We start from the raw sequence: 18,286 nt of genomic DNA on the forward strand, positions 1-18,286 counted from the left end.
TGCTGCAGTGCATCTTGTAGATGGTGCACACTGCTACCATTGTGCGTAGGTGATGGAGGTTGAAGGTGGTGGATGGGGTGACCATCAAGTGGGCTGCTTTGTCCAGGATGGTGTTGAGTTCTTGAATGTTGTTAGAGCTGCGCTCATCCAGGCAAGTGGAGAGTATTCCATCATACTCTGGACTTGTGCCTTGTTGATGGTGGACAGGCATTGGAGAGTCTCAAGGTGAGCTACTTGATGCAGAATTCCCAGGCTCTGACCTGCTGTTGTAGCCACGGTATTTATATGGCTACTCCAGTTCAGTTTCTGGTCAATGGTAACCCCCCCAGGATGTTGATAGTAGGGGATTCAGCAATTGTAATGCCATTGAACATCAAGGGGAGATGGTTTGATTCTCTCTTGTTGGAGATGATCATTATCTGGCACTTGTGCGGTATGAATGTTACTTGCCACTTATCAGCCCAAGTCTGGATACTGTCCAGATCTTGATGCATTCAGACATGGGCTGCTTCAGTATCTGAGGAGTCACAAATGGTGCTGAGCATTGTGCAATCATCAGCGAAAATCCCCACTTTTGACCTTAACTTGGAGGGAAGCAGCTGAAGATGGTTTGGCCTAGGACACTACCCTGAGGAACCCCTGCAGTGATGTCCTGGAGCTGAGATGATTGACCTCCAACAACCACAACCATCCTTCTTTGCACTTAGGTATGACTCCAACCAGTGGAGAGTTTTCCCCCTGATTCCCATTGACTCCAGTTTTACTCGGGTTCCTTGATGCCATAGTCAGTCAAATGCTGCCTTGATGTCAAGGGCAGATGCTCTTACCTCACCTTTGGAATTTAGCTCTTTTGCCCATGTTTGGACCAAGTCTGTAGTGAGGTCTGGAGCTGAGTGACCCTGGCAGAACCCAAACTGAGCATTGGTGAGCAGGTTATTGCTGAGCAAGGGCTGCTTGATAGCACTGTCAATGACACCTTCCATCACATTGCTGATAATCGAGAGTAAACTTATGGAGCAGTAACTGGCCAGTTTGGATTAGTCCTGCTTTTAGTGGATAGGATATACCTGGGCAATTTTCCACATTGCCAGGTGGAAGCCAGTGTTGTAGCTGTACTGGAACAGCTGGGCTAGCAGTGTGGCCAGTTCTGAATACAAGTCTTCAGTACTACAGCTGGGATGTGGTCAGGACCTATAGCCTTTGCTGTATCCAGTGCCTATAACCATTCCTTGATATCACATGGAGTGAATTGAACTGGCATCCATGATGTTGGGGCCTTCAGGAGGAGGCCGAGATAGATCATCCACTCAGCACTTCTGGCTGAAGATGGATGCAAATGCCTTGTCTTTTGAACTGACGTGCTGAGGATGGGATGTTTTTGGAGCCTCGTCCTCCAGTTAGCTGTTTGATTGTCCACCACCATTTTCGACAGGATGTGGCAAGACAGCAGAGCTTTGATCTGACTCGTTGGGTTTGGGATCGCTTAGCTCTGTCTATAACATGCTGCTTCCGGGGTTTAGCATGCAAGTAATCCTGTGCTGTAGCTTCACTAGATTGGCACCTCATTTTTAGGTATGCCTGGTGCTGATGCTACTTTTAGAAGAGTAGTAACTGTTGTAGTGTAAGGAAATGCGGCAACTAATTTGCACATAGCAAGGTTCCACAAACAGCAATGTGATAATGATCAAAGCATATCTTTAAGCAATGTTTGTTGAGGTATAAATATTGATCAGGATATTGGGCAGAACTCCCCTGGTCTTCTACAAATAGTGCCATGGGAGAGGACAGATGGGGCCTCTGTCTCATACAGAAAGACGACGCCTCCTCATGATGAACAGATATGACAACCTAGAGTGTGTGCTAAAGATGCAAGGAAGTAAAATGCATAAACAAAGATAGACATACTTTAGCAGAAGGAAGGAGACAAACATATAGAGAGACAGATATGCAAAGTCATTTCTGTATCTCTCAGTTACATCAAGGTTGCAGTTTTGTAAAATTCTTTTTTAGCGTTTTCTTCCTTACCTGTAGGTGGAGAGGTAGAAGATGTTGAGACTGAAGGTAAACTTTCATCAGGAGGTTGTGATGTTCTTACAATAGCAGGTGCAGAGGGAAGTGAAACCTGGACATCAGCACAAACCATACATTTAGAAAACAGCAATACAAATGTTTTTCTAATGTTTTAATGCATGCTAATATTAATGTTATTTCTCATTATAGGAACATAGTAACCTAGGAACACAGGAACAGAAGTAGGTCATTATGCCCTTTGACCCTGTTCCACCATTAAATCAGATCACGGCTGATCTGTGACCTAACTCCATATCCCTTAATACCTTTGGTTAACAAATATCTATCAATCTCAAATTTAAATTAACAGTTGATCTGGCATCAATTGCCATTTGCAGAAGAGAGTTCCAAAGTTCTACCGCCCTTTGAGTGTAAAATGTTTCCTAATTTCACTCCTGAAAGGTCTGGCTCTAATTTTTAGACTATGCCCCCATCGACTTAGATTCCACATTCAGTGGAAATACTTTCTCTCCATCTACCCCATCTGTTCCCTTTAATATCTTGAAAACTTCAATCAAATCATCCCTTAGCCTTCTAAATTCCAGGGAATATGGCCCTAGTTTGTGTAATGTCTCCTTGTAAGTTAACCCTTGGAGTCCATGTGTCATTTTGGTAAATCTATGCTGCACTCCCTGCAAGGCCAATATATCTTTCCTAAGGAAGCAGAGCTGCTCACATTACTCCAGGTGTGGTCTATCCAGGGGTTTGCATAGCTGAAGCATGACTTCTACCTTCTTTGTACTCTAGTCCTCAAGATATAAAGGCCAGCATTTCATTAGCCTTTTTGATTATTTTCTGTACCCGTTCATGATACTTTAATGATCTATGCACCTGGACACCCAAGTCTCTTTGGACCTCCACTGTTTCTAGCTTTTCACCATTTAGAAAGTACTCATTGAAATCCATTTGCCACAGTGTTGTCCATTCACTTAATCTGTCAAATTTATAATTTTAAGCTTCTATCTACACTGCTTCCAATGCTGCCTATTGTTCCGTCATCAGCAAACATGGATATGTAGTTTTCTATTCCATCATCCAAGTCGTTAATAAATACGGTGAATAGTTGAGGCCCCAACATCAATCCTTGCAGGACACCACAAGTCACATCCTGTCAAATAGAGTATCTGCCAATTATCCCTACACTCTGTCTCCTGCCATCAGCCAATTCCTAATCAGGTCAATAATTTGCCTTCATTTCCATGAAGTTCAACTTTCGCTAACAGTTCCTTAAGAGGGACTTTATCAAATGCATTCTGAAAGTCCAGATAAATAACATCCATAGACATTCCCCTGTCTACAACTTTGGTCACCTCTTCAAAATATTCAATTAGGTTCATTAGGCTGACCTACCCTTTACAAATCCATGCTGGATCTCTCTGATCAGCTGAAAAATTTGAAGGTGCTCAGTCACGCTATACTTAACAATAGACTCTAGCAAATTCCCAACAACAGGATGTCAGGCTATCTGGTTTATAATTCCCTGGTTTCTCTCTGTCACTATTCTTAAATAACGGACAGGCATGTGCAATTATCCAATCTAAAGAAATGGCTCTTGAATTGAGTGAATTTTGGAAGATTATAGTGTCATGCAGGCCCCCACCTGCCAAGAATGAGGCACTTCAATTTCACCACATGGACATTAAATTTCAAATTGTTGCTGGGAAGTAAAGAAGATTTGAGACAAGGTGTAGCCAGGCCACTGGCTGGAAAGACATTTTTGCATATTAACAAACAATGTTTTGAACAAAGGAGCTATCCCCCACTCCAATACAATCTACAAACAGACGTGGTCAAACCAGTTAGTCACATGACTAACCTGCTTGGCAGTCTGGGTTTTGTTCTGAATTGTACAGTTTGAACTGAGAGCCTGCAGAAAGCAGAATGCTCCTGTATGGAAGAAGACCTCCTGTTTGTCTGTCTGCTCCAATCTCTTTCTCATGGAACTCCAAAACTCACTGAAGACACAAGAACCCCAAGAGAGAAAAGTCTCCTACAGTGAACAAGGTTTAAGAAGAATACTGGGCCCCAACAAAAAGCAAGATCTACCTACAATCAAGGAATCTACAGCGAGCTCAAAGCACAGTAACAAAAAACCCTCTTCAGAGATTGACTCAAACTTTTCCACTTTATTTTTCTTCTGCTCTTTCTGCCCCTATCTGCATGTGTGTATCGCGTATGCATGCTAGTTTGGGCGCAGCGTGTATCCTTATAATTGGAAAGGGGGAGCTAAAAACACGGTGTGTTTAACAGGTGAAGGCTGAAAGGGAACCCTTGACCTCTTTCTCACCAGATCATAACAGAAATTTGGGTGCTAAAATCCTGAATTGACCCACAGACAAACGAGAGAAATTGGAAATTGGGAAGCCAAATTGTTCCCAATCAAAAAAGAGCAAGATTAATACAGGTTTTCTTGTGGTTGTGTGTGCTTGAAGACCAATATATCTGCAACTGAAGCTAGTGGTCCCCCAAGCCAGGGTGAAGTAACTTGGGATAAGTTAAAAGCACTGTCTATGGAGGAGTTGAGGAAAATGGCTGAGCAATGTGGGATCATTGTACGTGGCAAGGCTAGGAAGTCTGAACTCCTAAGAGTAGTGGCCAGCCATTTTTCCCTTGAATCTGAAGAAGCAGAAACAGAGTTAGAAGTAGACCCAGACAGGGTACTGCTAGCAAAGATACAATTAGAACAGAGGAAATTAGCAGAGAAAGAGAAAGAGAAAGAGAGAGGCAGGAGAGGGGGAATGATAGAGCCTTCCAGAAGGAACATGAAGAAAATGAAAGGCAGGAGAGGGAGAGAGAAAGAATATTCCAGAAGGAATGTGAAGAAAGAGAGCTGAAGCGGCTTGAGTTAACTAGGGGGCAACAGAGTAACTGCAGTAAAAGCATGGCCAATATGGAGGAGCATAATTCAGGGCTGGGTACAGAATTGTTAAAACTAGCTCAACTATTCCCAAGATGTAGAAGAATTTTTTGTGTCCTTTGAGAAACTGGCAAGGCAGCTAAAATGGACAGCTGAGAACTGGCCTCTTTTACTACAAAGCAAGCTAATGGGAAAAGTCCATGAGGTTTATTCCCTGTCGCCAGATGAGAGTTCATCAAATTATGAACTGATCAAAAATGCTATCCTCGGGGCATATGAATTAGTACCTGAAACCTATCGCCAAAAGTTTAGAACCCTCAAGAAGCAGCTAATCAAACTTATCTGGAGTTTGAAAGAAGTAAGCAGCTGGCTTTTGACCAGTAGCTGAGGGCTCTTAAAGTACAGCTCAGCTATGAGAATCTCAGAGAAGTAATTCTGTTGGAGGAATTTAAACACTCTCTCCCACTCTCCATAAAGCCACATGTAGAGGAGCAGCGGGTTCAGAGAGCCCAGCAAGCGGCCGTTCTGGCCAATGTGGTTAGCACCGCAGCCTCACAGCTCCAGCGACCCGGGTTCAATTCTGGGTACTGCCTGTGTGGAGTTTGGAAGTTCTCCCTGTGTCTGCGTGGGTTTTCTCCGGGTGCTCTGGTTTCCTCCCACAAGCCAAAAGACTTGCAGGTTGGTAGGTAAATTGGCCATTATAAATTGCCCCTAGTATAGGTAGGTGGTAGGGAAATATAGGGACAGGTGGGGATGTGGTAGGGATATGGGATTAGTGTAGGATTAGTATAAATGGGTGGTTGATGGTCAGCACAGACTCGGTGGGCCAAAGGGCCTGTTTCAGTGCTGTATCTCTAAACTAAACTAAACTTTAATTTATAAGTGGTTTCCCAGGGAGAACCTTTCCTAATCACCCCATAAATCTGAAAAGGACAAAGGGAGGGAAGGTGATAGCAACCCCAACAGTCCTGGGAGAGAAAGAAAAGCAGGAGACACAGGGGGCCCTCCTTTTGCCAAAAAGGAAGGTGCTATGAGCAGGAGCGAGACCCGGAGACCTGTGTGCTTCCATTGTAATAAAGCAGGGCATTTAAAAGCTGACTGCTGGAAACTAAAGGGAAAAAAGGGAGGGTTAATCAGGGCACACCCGCTCAGTGAAGACAGGAACCTGATGGAAAGCACAGCAGAACAAGCTGTGGCTTTAACTGCAGTAAGAGTGAGACCCAGAAAGCTTACGGCTGCAAGTGCTGGAAAAGCTAATAGGATTCCTGAAGTTTATGAAGGAAAGTAACACCATACCCCTCAAGTGGGGCAAGCAAGCCCATAGTAATTCTCAGGGACACAGGGGCCACTAGATCCCTTTTACTGGGTAAAGGCCTGACCTTTCCCCCCAGAGAGTGCAGTGAACACCAGAATGGTGGTGAATGGTATCGGAGGGCAGTATATGCCTGTACCTGTACACTGGGTGCACCTGGAGTGCGACCTAGTTTCAGGACTGGTGACTGTAGGGATTGTCCCTAGTTTGCTTGTGGACGGGGTCGACATGCTCCTAGGTAATGATCCGGTGGGGGTGAAGGTGGTAGCTTCCCCAGTAGTGAAAGAAAGACGGCAGGAGATCAGAGAGACAGAGCAGTGGCAGGAGACGGACCCCTGCAATTTCCCTGAATGTGCAGTGGATATAGGTAAAAAACGGGATGAGGTCCTACAAGCAGAATTTAGGGAGTTAGGAGCCAAGTTAAAAAGTAGGACCTCAGAGGTAGTAACCTCAGGATTGCTACCAGTGCCACGTGATAGGCAGAGTAGAAATGAAAGAATAGTCAGGATGAATGCGTGGCTTGAGAGATGGTGCAGGAGGGAGGGGTTCAGATTTTTGGGACATTGGGACCGGTTCTGGGGGAAGTGGGACTATTACAAATTGGATGGTCTACACCTGGGCCGGACTGGAACCAATGTCCTTGGGGGTGCTTTTGCTAACGCTGTTGGGGAGGGTTTAAACTAATGTGGCAGGGGGATGGGAACCAAATGAGGAGGTCAGTGGACAGTAAGGAGGTAGTAACTAAAGCCTGTAAGGAACTAGATAATGAAGTCAGCGTGACTAAGGGAAAGAGTAGGCAGGGAGCAGATGATGAACGCAAAGGGACTGGTGGTCTGAGGTGCATTTGTTTTAATGCAAGAAGTGTAGTAGGTAAGGCAGATGAACTTAGGGCTTGGATTAGTACCAGGGAGTATGATGTTATTGCTATTACTGAGACTTGGTTGAGGGAAGGGCATGATTGGCAACTAAATAACCCAGGATATCGATGCTTCAGGAAGGATAGAGAGGGAGGTAAAAGGGGTGGAGGAGTTGCATTACTGGTCAAAGAGGATATCACAGCTGTGCTGAAGGAGGGCACTATGGAGGACTCGAGCAGTGAGGCAATATGGGCAGAACTCAGAAATAGGAAGGGTGTGGTAACAATGTTGGGGCTGTACTACAGGCCTCCCAATAGCGAGCGTGAGATAGAGGTACAAATATGTAAACAGATTATGGAAAGATGTAGGAGCAACAGGGTGGTGGTGATAGGAGATTTTAATTTTCCCAACATTGACTGGGATTCACTTAGTGTTAGAGGTCTAGATGGAGCAGAATTTGTAAGGAGCATCCAAGAGGGTTTTCTAGAGCAGTATGTAAATAGTCCAACTCGGGAAGGGGCCATACTGGACCTGGTGTTGGGGAATGAGCCCGGCCAGGTGGTTGAAGTTTCAGTAGGGGACTACTTTGGGAATAGTGATCACAATTCCGTACGTTTTAGAATACTCATGGACAAAGACGAGAGTGGTCCTAAAGGAAGAGTGCTAAATTGGGGGAAGGCCAACTATACCAAAATTCGGCAGGAGCTGGGAAATGTAGATTGGGAGCAGCTGTTTGAAGGTAAATCCACATTTGATATGTGGGAGGCTTTTAAAGAGAGGTTGATTACCGTGCAGGAGAGACATGTTCCTGGGAAAATGAGGGATAGAAATGGCAAGATTAGGGAACCATGGATGACAGGTGAAATTGTGAGACTAGCTAAGAGGAAAAAGGAAGGTCTAGACATAAGGTCTAGGAGGCTGAAGAAAGACGAAGCTTTGAAAGAATATCGGGAATGTAGGACCAATCTGAAACGAGGAATTAAGAGGGCTAAAAGGGGTCATGAAATATCTTTAGCAAACAGGGTTAAGGAAAATCCCAAGGCCTTTTATTCATATATAAGGAGCAAGATGGTAACTAGAGAAAGGATTGGCCCACTCAAGGACAAAGGAGGAAAGTTATGCGTGGAGTCAGAGAAAATGGGTGAGATTCTAAATGAGTACTTTGCATCGGTATTCACCGAGGAGAGGGACATGACGGATGTTGAGGTTAGGGACAGATGTTTGATTACTCTAGGTCAAGTCGGCATAAGGAGGGAGGAAGTGTTGGGTATTCTAAAAGGCATTAAGGTGGACAGGTCCCCAGGTCCGGATGGGATCTATCCCAGGTTACTGAGGGAAGCGAGAGAGCAAATAGCTGGGGCCTTAACAGGTATCTTTGCAGCATCCTTAAACACGGGTGAGGTCCCAGAGGACTGGAGAATTGCTAATGTTGTCCCCTTGTTTAAGAAGGGTAGCAGGGAAAATCCAGGTAATTATAGACCGGTGAGCCTGACGTCAGTGGTAGGGAAGCTGCTGGAGAAGGTGAGGGATAAGATCTATTCCCATTTGGAAGAAAATGGGCTTATCAGTGATAGGCAACATGGTTTTTTGCAGGGAAGGTCATGTCTTACCAACTTAATAGAATTCTTTGAGGAAGTGACAAAGTTGATTGATGAGGGAAGGGCTGTAGATGTCATATACATGGACTTCAGTAAGGCGTTTGATAAGGTTCCCCATGGTAGGCTGATGGAGAAAGTGAAGTCGCATGGGGTCCAGGGTGTACTAGCTAGATGGATAAAGAACTGGCTGGGCAACAGGAGACAGAGAGTAGCAGTGGAAGGGAGTTTCTCAAAATGGAGACGTGTGACCAGTGGTGTTCCACAGGGATCCGTGCTGGGACCACTGTTGTTTGTGATATACATAAATGATTTGGAGGAAAGTATAGGTGGTCTGATTAGCAAGTTTGCAGACGACACTAAGATTGGTGGAGTAGCAGATAGTGAAGGGGACTGTCAGAGAATACAGCAGAATATAGATAGATTGGAGAGTTGGGCAGAGAAATGGCAGATGGAGTTCAATCAGGGCAAATGCGAGGTGATGCATTTTGGAAGATCCAATTCAAGAGTGAACTATACAGTAAATGGAAAAGTCCTGGGGAAAATTGATGTACAGAGAGATTTGGGTGTTCAGGTCCATTGTTCCCTGAAGGTGGCAACGCAGGTCAATAGAGTGGTCAAGAAGGCATATGGCATGCTTTCCTTCATCGGACGGGGTATTGAGTACAAAGGTTGGCAGGTCATGTTACAGTTGTATAAGACTTTGGTTCGGCCACATTTGGAATACTGCGTGCAGTTCTGGTCGCCACATTACCAAAAGGATGTAGATGCTTTGGAGAGGGTGCAGAGGAGGTTCACCAGGATGTTGCCTGGTATGGAGGGCGCTAGCTATGAAGAGAGGTTGAGTAGATTAGGATTATTTTCATTAGAAAGACGGAGGTTGAGGGGGGACCTGATTGAGGTGTACAAAATCATGAGAGGTATAGACAGGGTGGATAGCAAGAAGCTTTTTCCCAGAGTGGGGGATTCAATTACAAGGGGACACGAGTTCAAAGTGAAAGGAGAAAAGTTTAGGGGGGATATGCGTGGAAAGTTCTTTACGCAGAGGGTGGTGGGTGCCTGGAACGCATTGCCAGCGGAGGTGGTAGACGCGGGCACGATAGTGTCTTTTAAGATATATCTAGACAGATACATGAATGGGCAGGAAGCAAAGGGATACAGACCCTTAGAAAATAGGCGACATGTTTAGATAGAGGATCTGGATCAGCGCAGGCTTGGAGGGCCGAAGGGCCTGTTCCTGTGCTGTAATTTTCTTTCTTCTCTTTGTTCTTTGGATCAGGCCATGATCAAACCAGCTCCCCCAGAGGAGACTGAATTAGCGCAGCCTGTCTGAGACGTTCTTTGGAAAGTTAGGAGACCCAGGGAATTAATTAAATGGATTTTCCCTAGCTGAGGCTCAGTGACCCAACCCAGTATTGCGAGAGTTAGCACAGGCTGCCCAGTCTGAAAGTGAAGCAGCCAGAGTCCCTGATTGCTACTATTTAAAGACTGAGGAACTGATGAGGAAATGGAGTTCTCCTCACAGACCTGAGGGCAAGGAGTGGACAGTCCTTCACCAGTTAGTGATGCCACGGAGGTACCGGAGAGAAATATTAAGAAGGGCCCACGAGATTACAGTGGCTGTACAGGCCGGTATACGAAAGACCAAAGCCTGCAAAAGACAGCAGTTTGACTGGCCAAAACTCCTCAAGGATGTGGTGGAGGACTGCAGGATTTGCCACATGTGCCAGCTTGAGGGGAAACCCCAACCCACAGTGAAACCTGCACCCCTAAGACCTGTACTGGTGTTAGAAGGACCCTCCAGTAGAGGGTTCGTGAACTGTAAGGGACCCCCGCTAAGAACAAAAGGGGACATGGAGGCACAAAGCTGACAAATGTTTAGAGGGAGAACGGGAAAAAGTGACCAAGATGACAGGTTAAAGGAAGTCTGGGAGGAATCCCGGATGAAAACCCCTACTGTCTGGTCAGCCAACCCTGAAAAATGTGAAAAGTTAGACTCTGCATCCTCCTATGTAAATGCAGACTAGAAGCACCCCACCAGAGTTGCTAACAGCACTTACACGAACCTGCAGAGACAAAGACAGACCTCTAAGGGGCACAGAATCCCTGAGGGTGATGCCTCACCTAGTCGAAGTGTCACAGGGGAATGCAGTAGAGTCTGCACAAATACCTGCAGGCAGGAGTGTCCCAGAGAACAAAGGGGAGAGTAACAAAGAATCCTCCCCCGCAGTCAGAAAAACAACACCCATCCCCCTAAAGTCAAAAGCCTTTGCATGACTCAGGAAAGCACTGAAAGAGAGTTCAGGATAGACCCGCCCACTACTGACTCTCTTGGGAAAAAAAACTCCAATGTAGGGCTAATTAAATCTAACCCCCCCACCCCCTCCCCCCACATCACCACTTTCGCAGACCTCAGCAGAACAAAGGCCCAAGGCAGTCATGGAAATGGGCGAACTGAAGAACCACATGTTTACTGGGATGCCAAAAAGACAGCAATTAAGGCAGCACTGGCTCCAAGAAAAGCCAGGCAATTTTAATAAACATTAGGATTTATGAATGCATGGAAATCAATGAGAGAAATGCATGGCTTTTTTCTGTATCTTATATTTTCTCTCAACCCTTTTAATGAAATGTGCTTTTCTCAAATTGCAATTCATTCCCCTGGATGAGGAGGTGTCATGCAGGCCCCCACCTGCCAAGAATTAGGCACTTTAATTCCGCTACATTCAATTTCAAATTGTTGCTGGGAAGAAGAGAAGGCCTGTGACAAGAGGTTGCCAGGCCACTGCCTGGAAAGACATTTTCGCATATTAACAGACAGTGTTTCGAACAAAGGCGCTATCCCCTGCTGCAATACAATCCACAAACAGACGTGGTCAAATCAGTTAGTCACATGACTAACCTGCTTGGCAGTCTGGGTTTTGTTCTGAATTGTACAGTTTGAACTGAGAGCCTGCAGAAAGCAGAATGCTCCTGTATGGAAGAAGACCTCCTGTCTGTCTGTCTGCTCCCATCTCTTTCTCATGGAACTCCAAAACCCACTGAAGACACATGAACCCCAGAGAAAAGTCTCCTGCAGTGAACAAGGTTTAAGAAGAATACTGGGCCCGAAAGAAAAGCAAATCTACCAACAATCAAGAACTCTACAGCGAGCTTGAAGCACAGTAACAAAAAACCCTCTTCAGAGATTGCCTCAAACTTTTCCACTTTATTTTTCTTCCGCCCTTTCTGTCCCTATCTGCATGTGTATATCGCGTATGCCTGCCAGCATGGGCGCGGTGTATATCCCTAGGCGTTAACTGAATTAGACTTTAAGTTTAATAAATTTCAACTTTTCTTCTTTAAACCTAAGAAAACCTGTTTGTGCTGGTTTCTTTGCCTTATAATTGGAAAGCGGTGAACAAGAATTCACCAAGGGGGATCTAAAAACACGACGTTTTTAAAATTAAACCCTGTTACAGTAAGACCAGGTGAAGGCTGAAAGGGAACACTAGACCTCTTTCTCACTTGGTCGTAACAATAGTTAAGGCCTCTGCAAGGTCCTCACCTATTTTCTTTAAACCCTCGGATGGAAACCACCTGACCTAGGGATTTTCTGTTCTTTAATGCCACTATTTTCTTCATTTCTGTTATTTTGTTTATGCTAATTTTGGTGAGTCCCTGTTTCTGATTTAATATTAGTTTCCTTGGGATGTCCAGTATACTGACCTCTTCCTCTACGGTAACTAGTGAAGCAAAGTAATTATTCTGCATATTTGCCATTTCCTTATTTTCATTGACAATATCACCGTTTACAATTTTCAAGGGGCCCACAATACTCTTGACCACCCTCTTTTCCCAAATATAATTGTAAAGATTTTTCTGTTGATTTTGATATCCCTTGTAAGTTTCTTTTCATACCCTCTTGTAGATCTTACTATCTATTTTATCACTGTTCTTTGTGTCTTTCCCATTTGCCAGGATCTATGCTTCTTTTTACATTTCTGTATCTATTTCTCTTTTTAGTCTCTTCCTCTTGTTTTGTCGTGAGGAGCGCTCCAGAGGGCAGAGGCTCACTCCCATGTTTAATGCTACTCTATCACCTTTGACAGGAGGTATGATTGTGTGATTTGGGCTGATCCCACCACTTTGTCCACTTGCCCTCACCTGATACCAGCACCCATATTGGGTTGGTGATAATGGTTTTGCAATGGTTCTACTATTTGGTCAGCTATAGTCAGGTATAGCAAATAGTGACCTGATATCATTGCCAACCCAGCATCTGCACCACAAAAAAACAGATGCAAATTGTCATTAAAAACCACTTGATCTAGAGAGTGTAACACTCATCTACTTTCGGAGTTAATAAATAATTTTGTTGTAACTGTCCACCTGCCCCTTGGATGCAGGTGATCCAATTGCTAGACTGATTTGTTTTAGTAAGTAAAGAAGGAATTTTCTTTTCTAATCAGCTGGAGTAGCTGAACCCAACTCATGGTATCAGACCCCCTGGAATTCAACTAAAATAAGGCCTCTGTTTAAAATGCCTCTGTTCGCAACAGTATTCATTTCAATCAAACTGCGTCGGTCGTGTAGTCAGAATCATCAGCAACCCAAGAACCTTATTACTGTTCAATATCACATGTAACTATGGCCTAGCCCAACCCTATCTCTGTAACTTCCTCCAGCCCTGCAACCCTCCAAAAATCTCTGGGCTTCTCCAATTCTGGCCTCTTGCACATCTCCAATTTCCATTGCCCCACCATTGGTGCCCCTGCCTTCAGCTGCCTAGGCCTTAAGATCTGGAATTCCTTCCCTAAATCTCTCTGTCCCACTACCTTGCTTTCCTTCTTTAAGGTGCACCTTAAAACCTACCTCTTTGACCAAGCTTTTGACCACCTGTCCTAATATCTCTTTATATGGATTGGGGCCAAAATATCACTTGATAACGCTCCTATGAAGACCTTGGGACATTTTACTACGTTAGAGGCGTTATATAAATGCAAGTTTCTGTCATTGTAAACTGTCACGTTAAAGTTCCTAATAAAATAGTCTGAGTTGGAGCTCAGTATAATTTGTAAAACTATCTGCTCTTGTGTTTTTATTTATACCTGGTTTGCCCAATCAGGCACAGCTTGTTCTGTATTGTCTATGTCCATCTGCATGTTAGGCTGGTCCCTTCTTTCTTCTGCTTCTCTCCTTAGTAGCTGGGGTCTCTGCTTGAAATCAGGAAGTAAAGATTGATTCATTTCTGATATGAGCAGAGATTAGTAATAGTCACATCTTTCAGCTCACAGAATAGCAGGTATTTATTTGTCTCAACAAACCAAGTCAAAGAAAAATTTGCAATAGTTTTCAAGTTGGTGCGCTTGGCTATGTGAAAGGACATGAACTATGTTATAGCCAGCAGCAACACTGGAATGAGAAAAGGGCACCCTCATTGACAGCTGTATGTTTAAATGCTAATTTAAGTTCACTTCTGTCATGACAATGCATGAGTCATCGTGAGCACAAAGAAGGAAGAAATAACAGTCATGAGCTCAACCAGGGCTGTGTCCTCTGGCATTTAAAGCTGCACAAATATGTATCAATCAATAGAGTCAGAACAGACTATACCTTTACCCTTCTCACAGCTGAGTACCTCTGAATCCCATGAAGGTCACCCCGGAGGAGTATCTTCAATTTTTGCAGATGAGGACCTTCAGGCCCCTTTGGATGAGGTGGAACGGAGGTGCCATCAACTCATCAAGCTTAGCAACAGCACATCCCGCATGTATGGTGAGGTGAGCATGGGCCTGAGGTTGCAGAGATGCTGAGTGCCTCCCCAATCTTGCCCAGGCAATCGTGCCAGAAGAAGTTGAATGACTTGGCCAGAGCAGGGAAGGTAAGAAACTCTGTCATGCCATGAGTTTTTCCCACATTTGATGTGGTTGTCACATTCAGGCAAAACAAGCCAATTAATGCCTTGTCATTGAGATTCTGAACCTTCCCCACTCCCCACCCCTGATAGATGCAGACCAGAAGCTCGTTCGATAACTCCACACATTTAAATCTTCTCAATTTTTGTCTTTGTGTGTATCTGTGGAGATATTGAGAAGGTGATATGTGAAGTTGGCCTATTGACAAGCCACTGTGAAGTGGAATGTAAGTGATTTTAGGAGGCCAAACATGTTAGTACATTAGTCATTAGTCAGATAGATGGCAGATGATATTTAGTTTTGGCAGTAAGACTACACACTAAATGGGAGTTGACGAGCAGAGAGAGAGACTTAGGCATTCAAATACATTGCTAACCTGTTTTAAAAAGCATGTGGTTCTGAAGACAAAGACTTAATACTATGGAGAGGGCATGGAAGACATTTATTAAAATAATACCAGGGATGAAAAGATGGGAGTATTAGGTGAGGCAAGAGAAACTGAAGGGAATATCTGATTGAGGGGCTTAAAATTACAGAAGGTTTTGATGAGGTATATTGGAGGAAACTATTTCCACTGGTTGGTGAGTCAGTAATTAGCAAACATAAATGTACTATCTTCACTGGAAGAGTGAAGAGATAGGTTAGGAGAATTTGCTTGTTTTTATGCATAGGCCTGTTGAGATATAGGGTGGAATTTAATGGGCCCTCAAGAGATGGGCTGGGAGGTGGGGGGGAGGGGGCATAGAATTTTGATGGAAGGTGGAGTGTTGTCACCTTCCTGTCACACAACAATTAAATTGGGGACGGGAAAGGCCAAAGATGGCCATCTTGCCCAGAAGCCAATTGAGGCCTACAAAGGCCTTTCAGGAACCATTTCAGGGCTTCTTCCCACTGCCACTGGAATTAAACCAAAGGCGGTGGGCAGGGGGCCTCTGCCATGTGGGGAAGTCGCCCACTAAAACAAAACGGCCTCCCTGCAGGCTTGGGGTGGCGGTGAGGCCTCCTCCGTGGACTATCTGTGGCCCACAGACAGACCCTGGTGGCAAAGGCCAAGGGTCGCCCCATCCCGAACACCACCCCCCACCCCCACCCCAGCCCTCAACAACCATCCTTCCCCCTCCATTTCACCGGGGCCTGCCAGACTGGCCCCGGCGTCCTTGCCATGCTTACCTGGGGTCTGGGACTCCAGCTTTGCTCCTGGTCCCAGGCCTGGCGTAGAGGGCACCACTCTCAGTGGTACTGCTGATACTGATTGGCCGGCAGCTCGTGGAGGTGGGATCCGTGTCCTGAAAGGGGTAGGGATCATGGCGCTGGGAAGTTAATTGCCCAAGTACTGTTAAATAGAGCTGGTGGGGCCACCGAAGGGCCGAGGTGGGGTTCCCCTCGCCTTTTCAGCCCAGCACTGGGACCCCTGTCACTTGACTAAATTCAGCCCATAGAATGCCCTGTCAGCAACAGTGATGGAATCAAAATCCATAATAGCTTTTAAAGGAGAAATGGCTAAATGTTGGAAAAAGAAAGACATAAAAGGTTATGTGGAAAAAGCTGAGGAATGGGATAAATGGGAATAAATGGAGAGCTCGTTCAGCTGGTAACATTGGGAGTGTTAATGGGACGGGAAGGTTGATGACCCCATCTTGAGACCATTTCCATTAGCAACAGGCAGGGTGGGGGGCATGAAGCTCTACCCTTATGATTTCAAAAAGGATCGACTTCTGCAGACTGTTTCTAAAATTTTAATATCTTTATATGTAAATGGCATTTGTCAGATTGCCTGTGTTAAAAGTACTAACCTCTCTCCTTTTTTTAATAAATAACTTGGCATTCTCAATGTCACCTTCAGTGGCTCGTAAGCCAAGCCGTGCTTCCTGAGTAGTAAATCCTTGATTTGTAAGGTCAGTCACATCGACATCATCCACTTGCAACTTACTCAATAGTGCATCTGCCTAAATATAGATGGAAAAGGAACAAATGAGTGTTTCAGCCAATTCACCAATATTAATGTCAATAAAGGATTGCACCTCTGTGCTGTAATCTGGGTTTAGTGCTTGAACCAACATAGACAGATTGTGTGAAGAAGCCCCACTATTGGCCAATTCCGCAATTGTAGTTCTCTTAACAAAAACAGAATCTTAAAATTTAAGACTTGTATTTTTGTACCTCTATCCTCTATCAAATCTCTTAGCTGCTACAGTTCACAATATTTCCGCGTTTTGTGTCATCTGCAAATTTTGAAATTGTACACCCAAGTCAAAGCAATTAATATATATCAAGAAAAGCAAAGGTCCCAGTACAAACCACTAAGGAACCCCACTCGATACTTTCCTCCAGTCCGAAAAACAACTGTTCACCACTACTCTCTATTTCCTGTCACTCAGCCAACTTCATATCCATGCTACTACTGTCCCTTTTATTCCATGGGCTTCATGGTTTCAAGGAGTGTCTTAAAAGAGGAGATAGGGGCAGAGAGGTTTAGGGAGACAATTCAGAGCTTAGGGCTTTGGAACTGAAGGCACAGTTGTCAATGGTGGAGCAATTAAAATTGGGGATGCGCAAGGGGCCAGAATTGGAGAAGCACAGATATATCTGAGGGTTGTTAGGTTGGAGGAGGTTACAGAAATAGGGAGGTGGGAGGCTATTATATGGCAGTTTATCAAATGCCTTTTGGAAGCCCATATGTGCCACATCAACCACATTCCCTCATCAACCATCTCTGTTACCTCATGAAAATCTCAAATAAAGTTAGTTAAACATGCAATAAAAACAGTAAATGCTGGAAATACTCGGCAGGTCTGGCAGCATCTGTGGAGAGAGAATCAGAGTTAACGTTTCAGGTCAATGATCCTTCATCAAAACTAGGAAAAGTTAGATAGGTTATTATAGGAGACAAAGAACAAAGAACAAAGAAAATTACAGCACAGGAACAGGCCCTTCGGCCCTCCAAGCCTGCGCCGATCCAGATCCTCTATCTAAACATGTCGCCTATTTTCTAAGGGTCTGTATCTCTTTGCTTCCTGCCCATTCATGTATCTGTCTAGATATATCTTAAAAGACGCTATCGTGCCTGCGTCTACCACCTCCGCTGGCAACGCGTTCCAGGCACCCACCACCCTCTGCGTAAAGAACTTTCCACACATATCCCCCCTAAACTTTTCCCCTCTCACTTTGAACTCGTGACCCCTAGTAATTGAATCCCCCACTCTGGGAAAAAGCTTCTTGCTATCCACCCTGTCTATACCTCTCATGGTTTGTACACCTCAATCAGGTCCCCCCTCAACCTCTGTCTTTCTAATGAAAATAATCCTAATCTGCTCAACCTCTCTTCATAGCTAGCGCCCTCCATACCAGGCAACATCCTGGTGAACCTCCTCTGCACCCTCTCCAAAGCATCTACATCCTTTTGGTAATGTGGCGACCAGAACTGCACGCAGTATTCCAAATGTGGCCAAACCAAAGTCCTATACAACTGTAACATGACCTGCCAACTCTTGTACTCAATACCCCGTCCGATGAAGGAAAGCATGCCGTATGCCTTCTTGACCCCTCTATTGACCTGCGTTGCCACCTTCAGGGAACAATGGACCTGAACACCCAAATCTCTCTGTACATCAATTTTCCCCAGGACTTTTCCATTTACTGTATAATTCACTCTTGAATTGGATCTTCCAAAATGCATCACCTCGCATTTGCCCTGATTG

The 18,286-nt window shown here is 44.7% G+C and overlaps 1 protein-coding gene across 3 annotated transcripts in view; it reads right to left on the minus strand.

Moving 5' to 3' along the window:
* Positions 1-18,286, minus strand: part of LOC137380211 (NEDD8 ultimate buster 1-like) — a 51,463-nt gene that overhangs the window by 2,402 nt on the left and 30,775 nt on the right. For 2 of the 3 annotated variants that reach the window (XM_068052037.1, XM_068052019.1), the window contains exons 10-12: positions 16,382-16,534; positions 13,782-13,889; positions 2,026-2,122 (exon numbers count right to left, since the gene is read on the minus strand). In XM_068052037.1, the coding sequence (XP_067908138.1) occupies positions 2,026-2,122; positions 13,782-13,889; positions 16,382-16,534 (358 nt within the window). The remainder of the gene's footprint in view (positions 1-2,025; positions 2,123-13,781; positions 13,890-16,381; positions 16,535-18,286) is intronic. The other variant, XM_068052028.1, reaches the window with a different exon arrangement.

This window comes from Heterodontus francisci, chromosome 2, assembly GCF_036365525.1.
Source record: "Heterodontus francisci isolate sHetFra1 chromosome 2, sHetFra1.hap1, whole genome shotgun sequence".
NCBI classification, from domain to species: Eukaryota; Metazoa; Chordata; class Chondrichthyes; order Heterodontiformes; family Heterodontidae; genus Heterodontus; species Heterodontus francisci.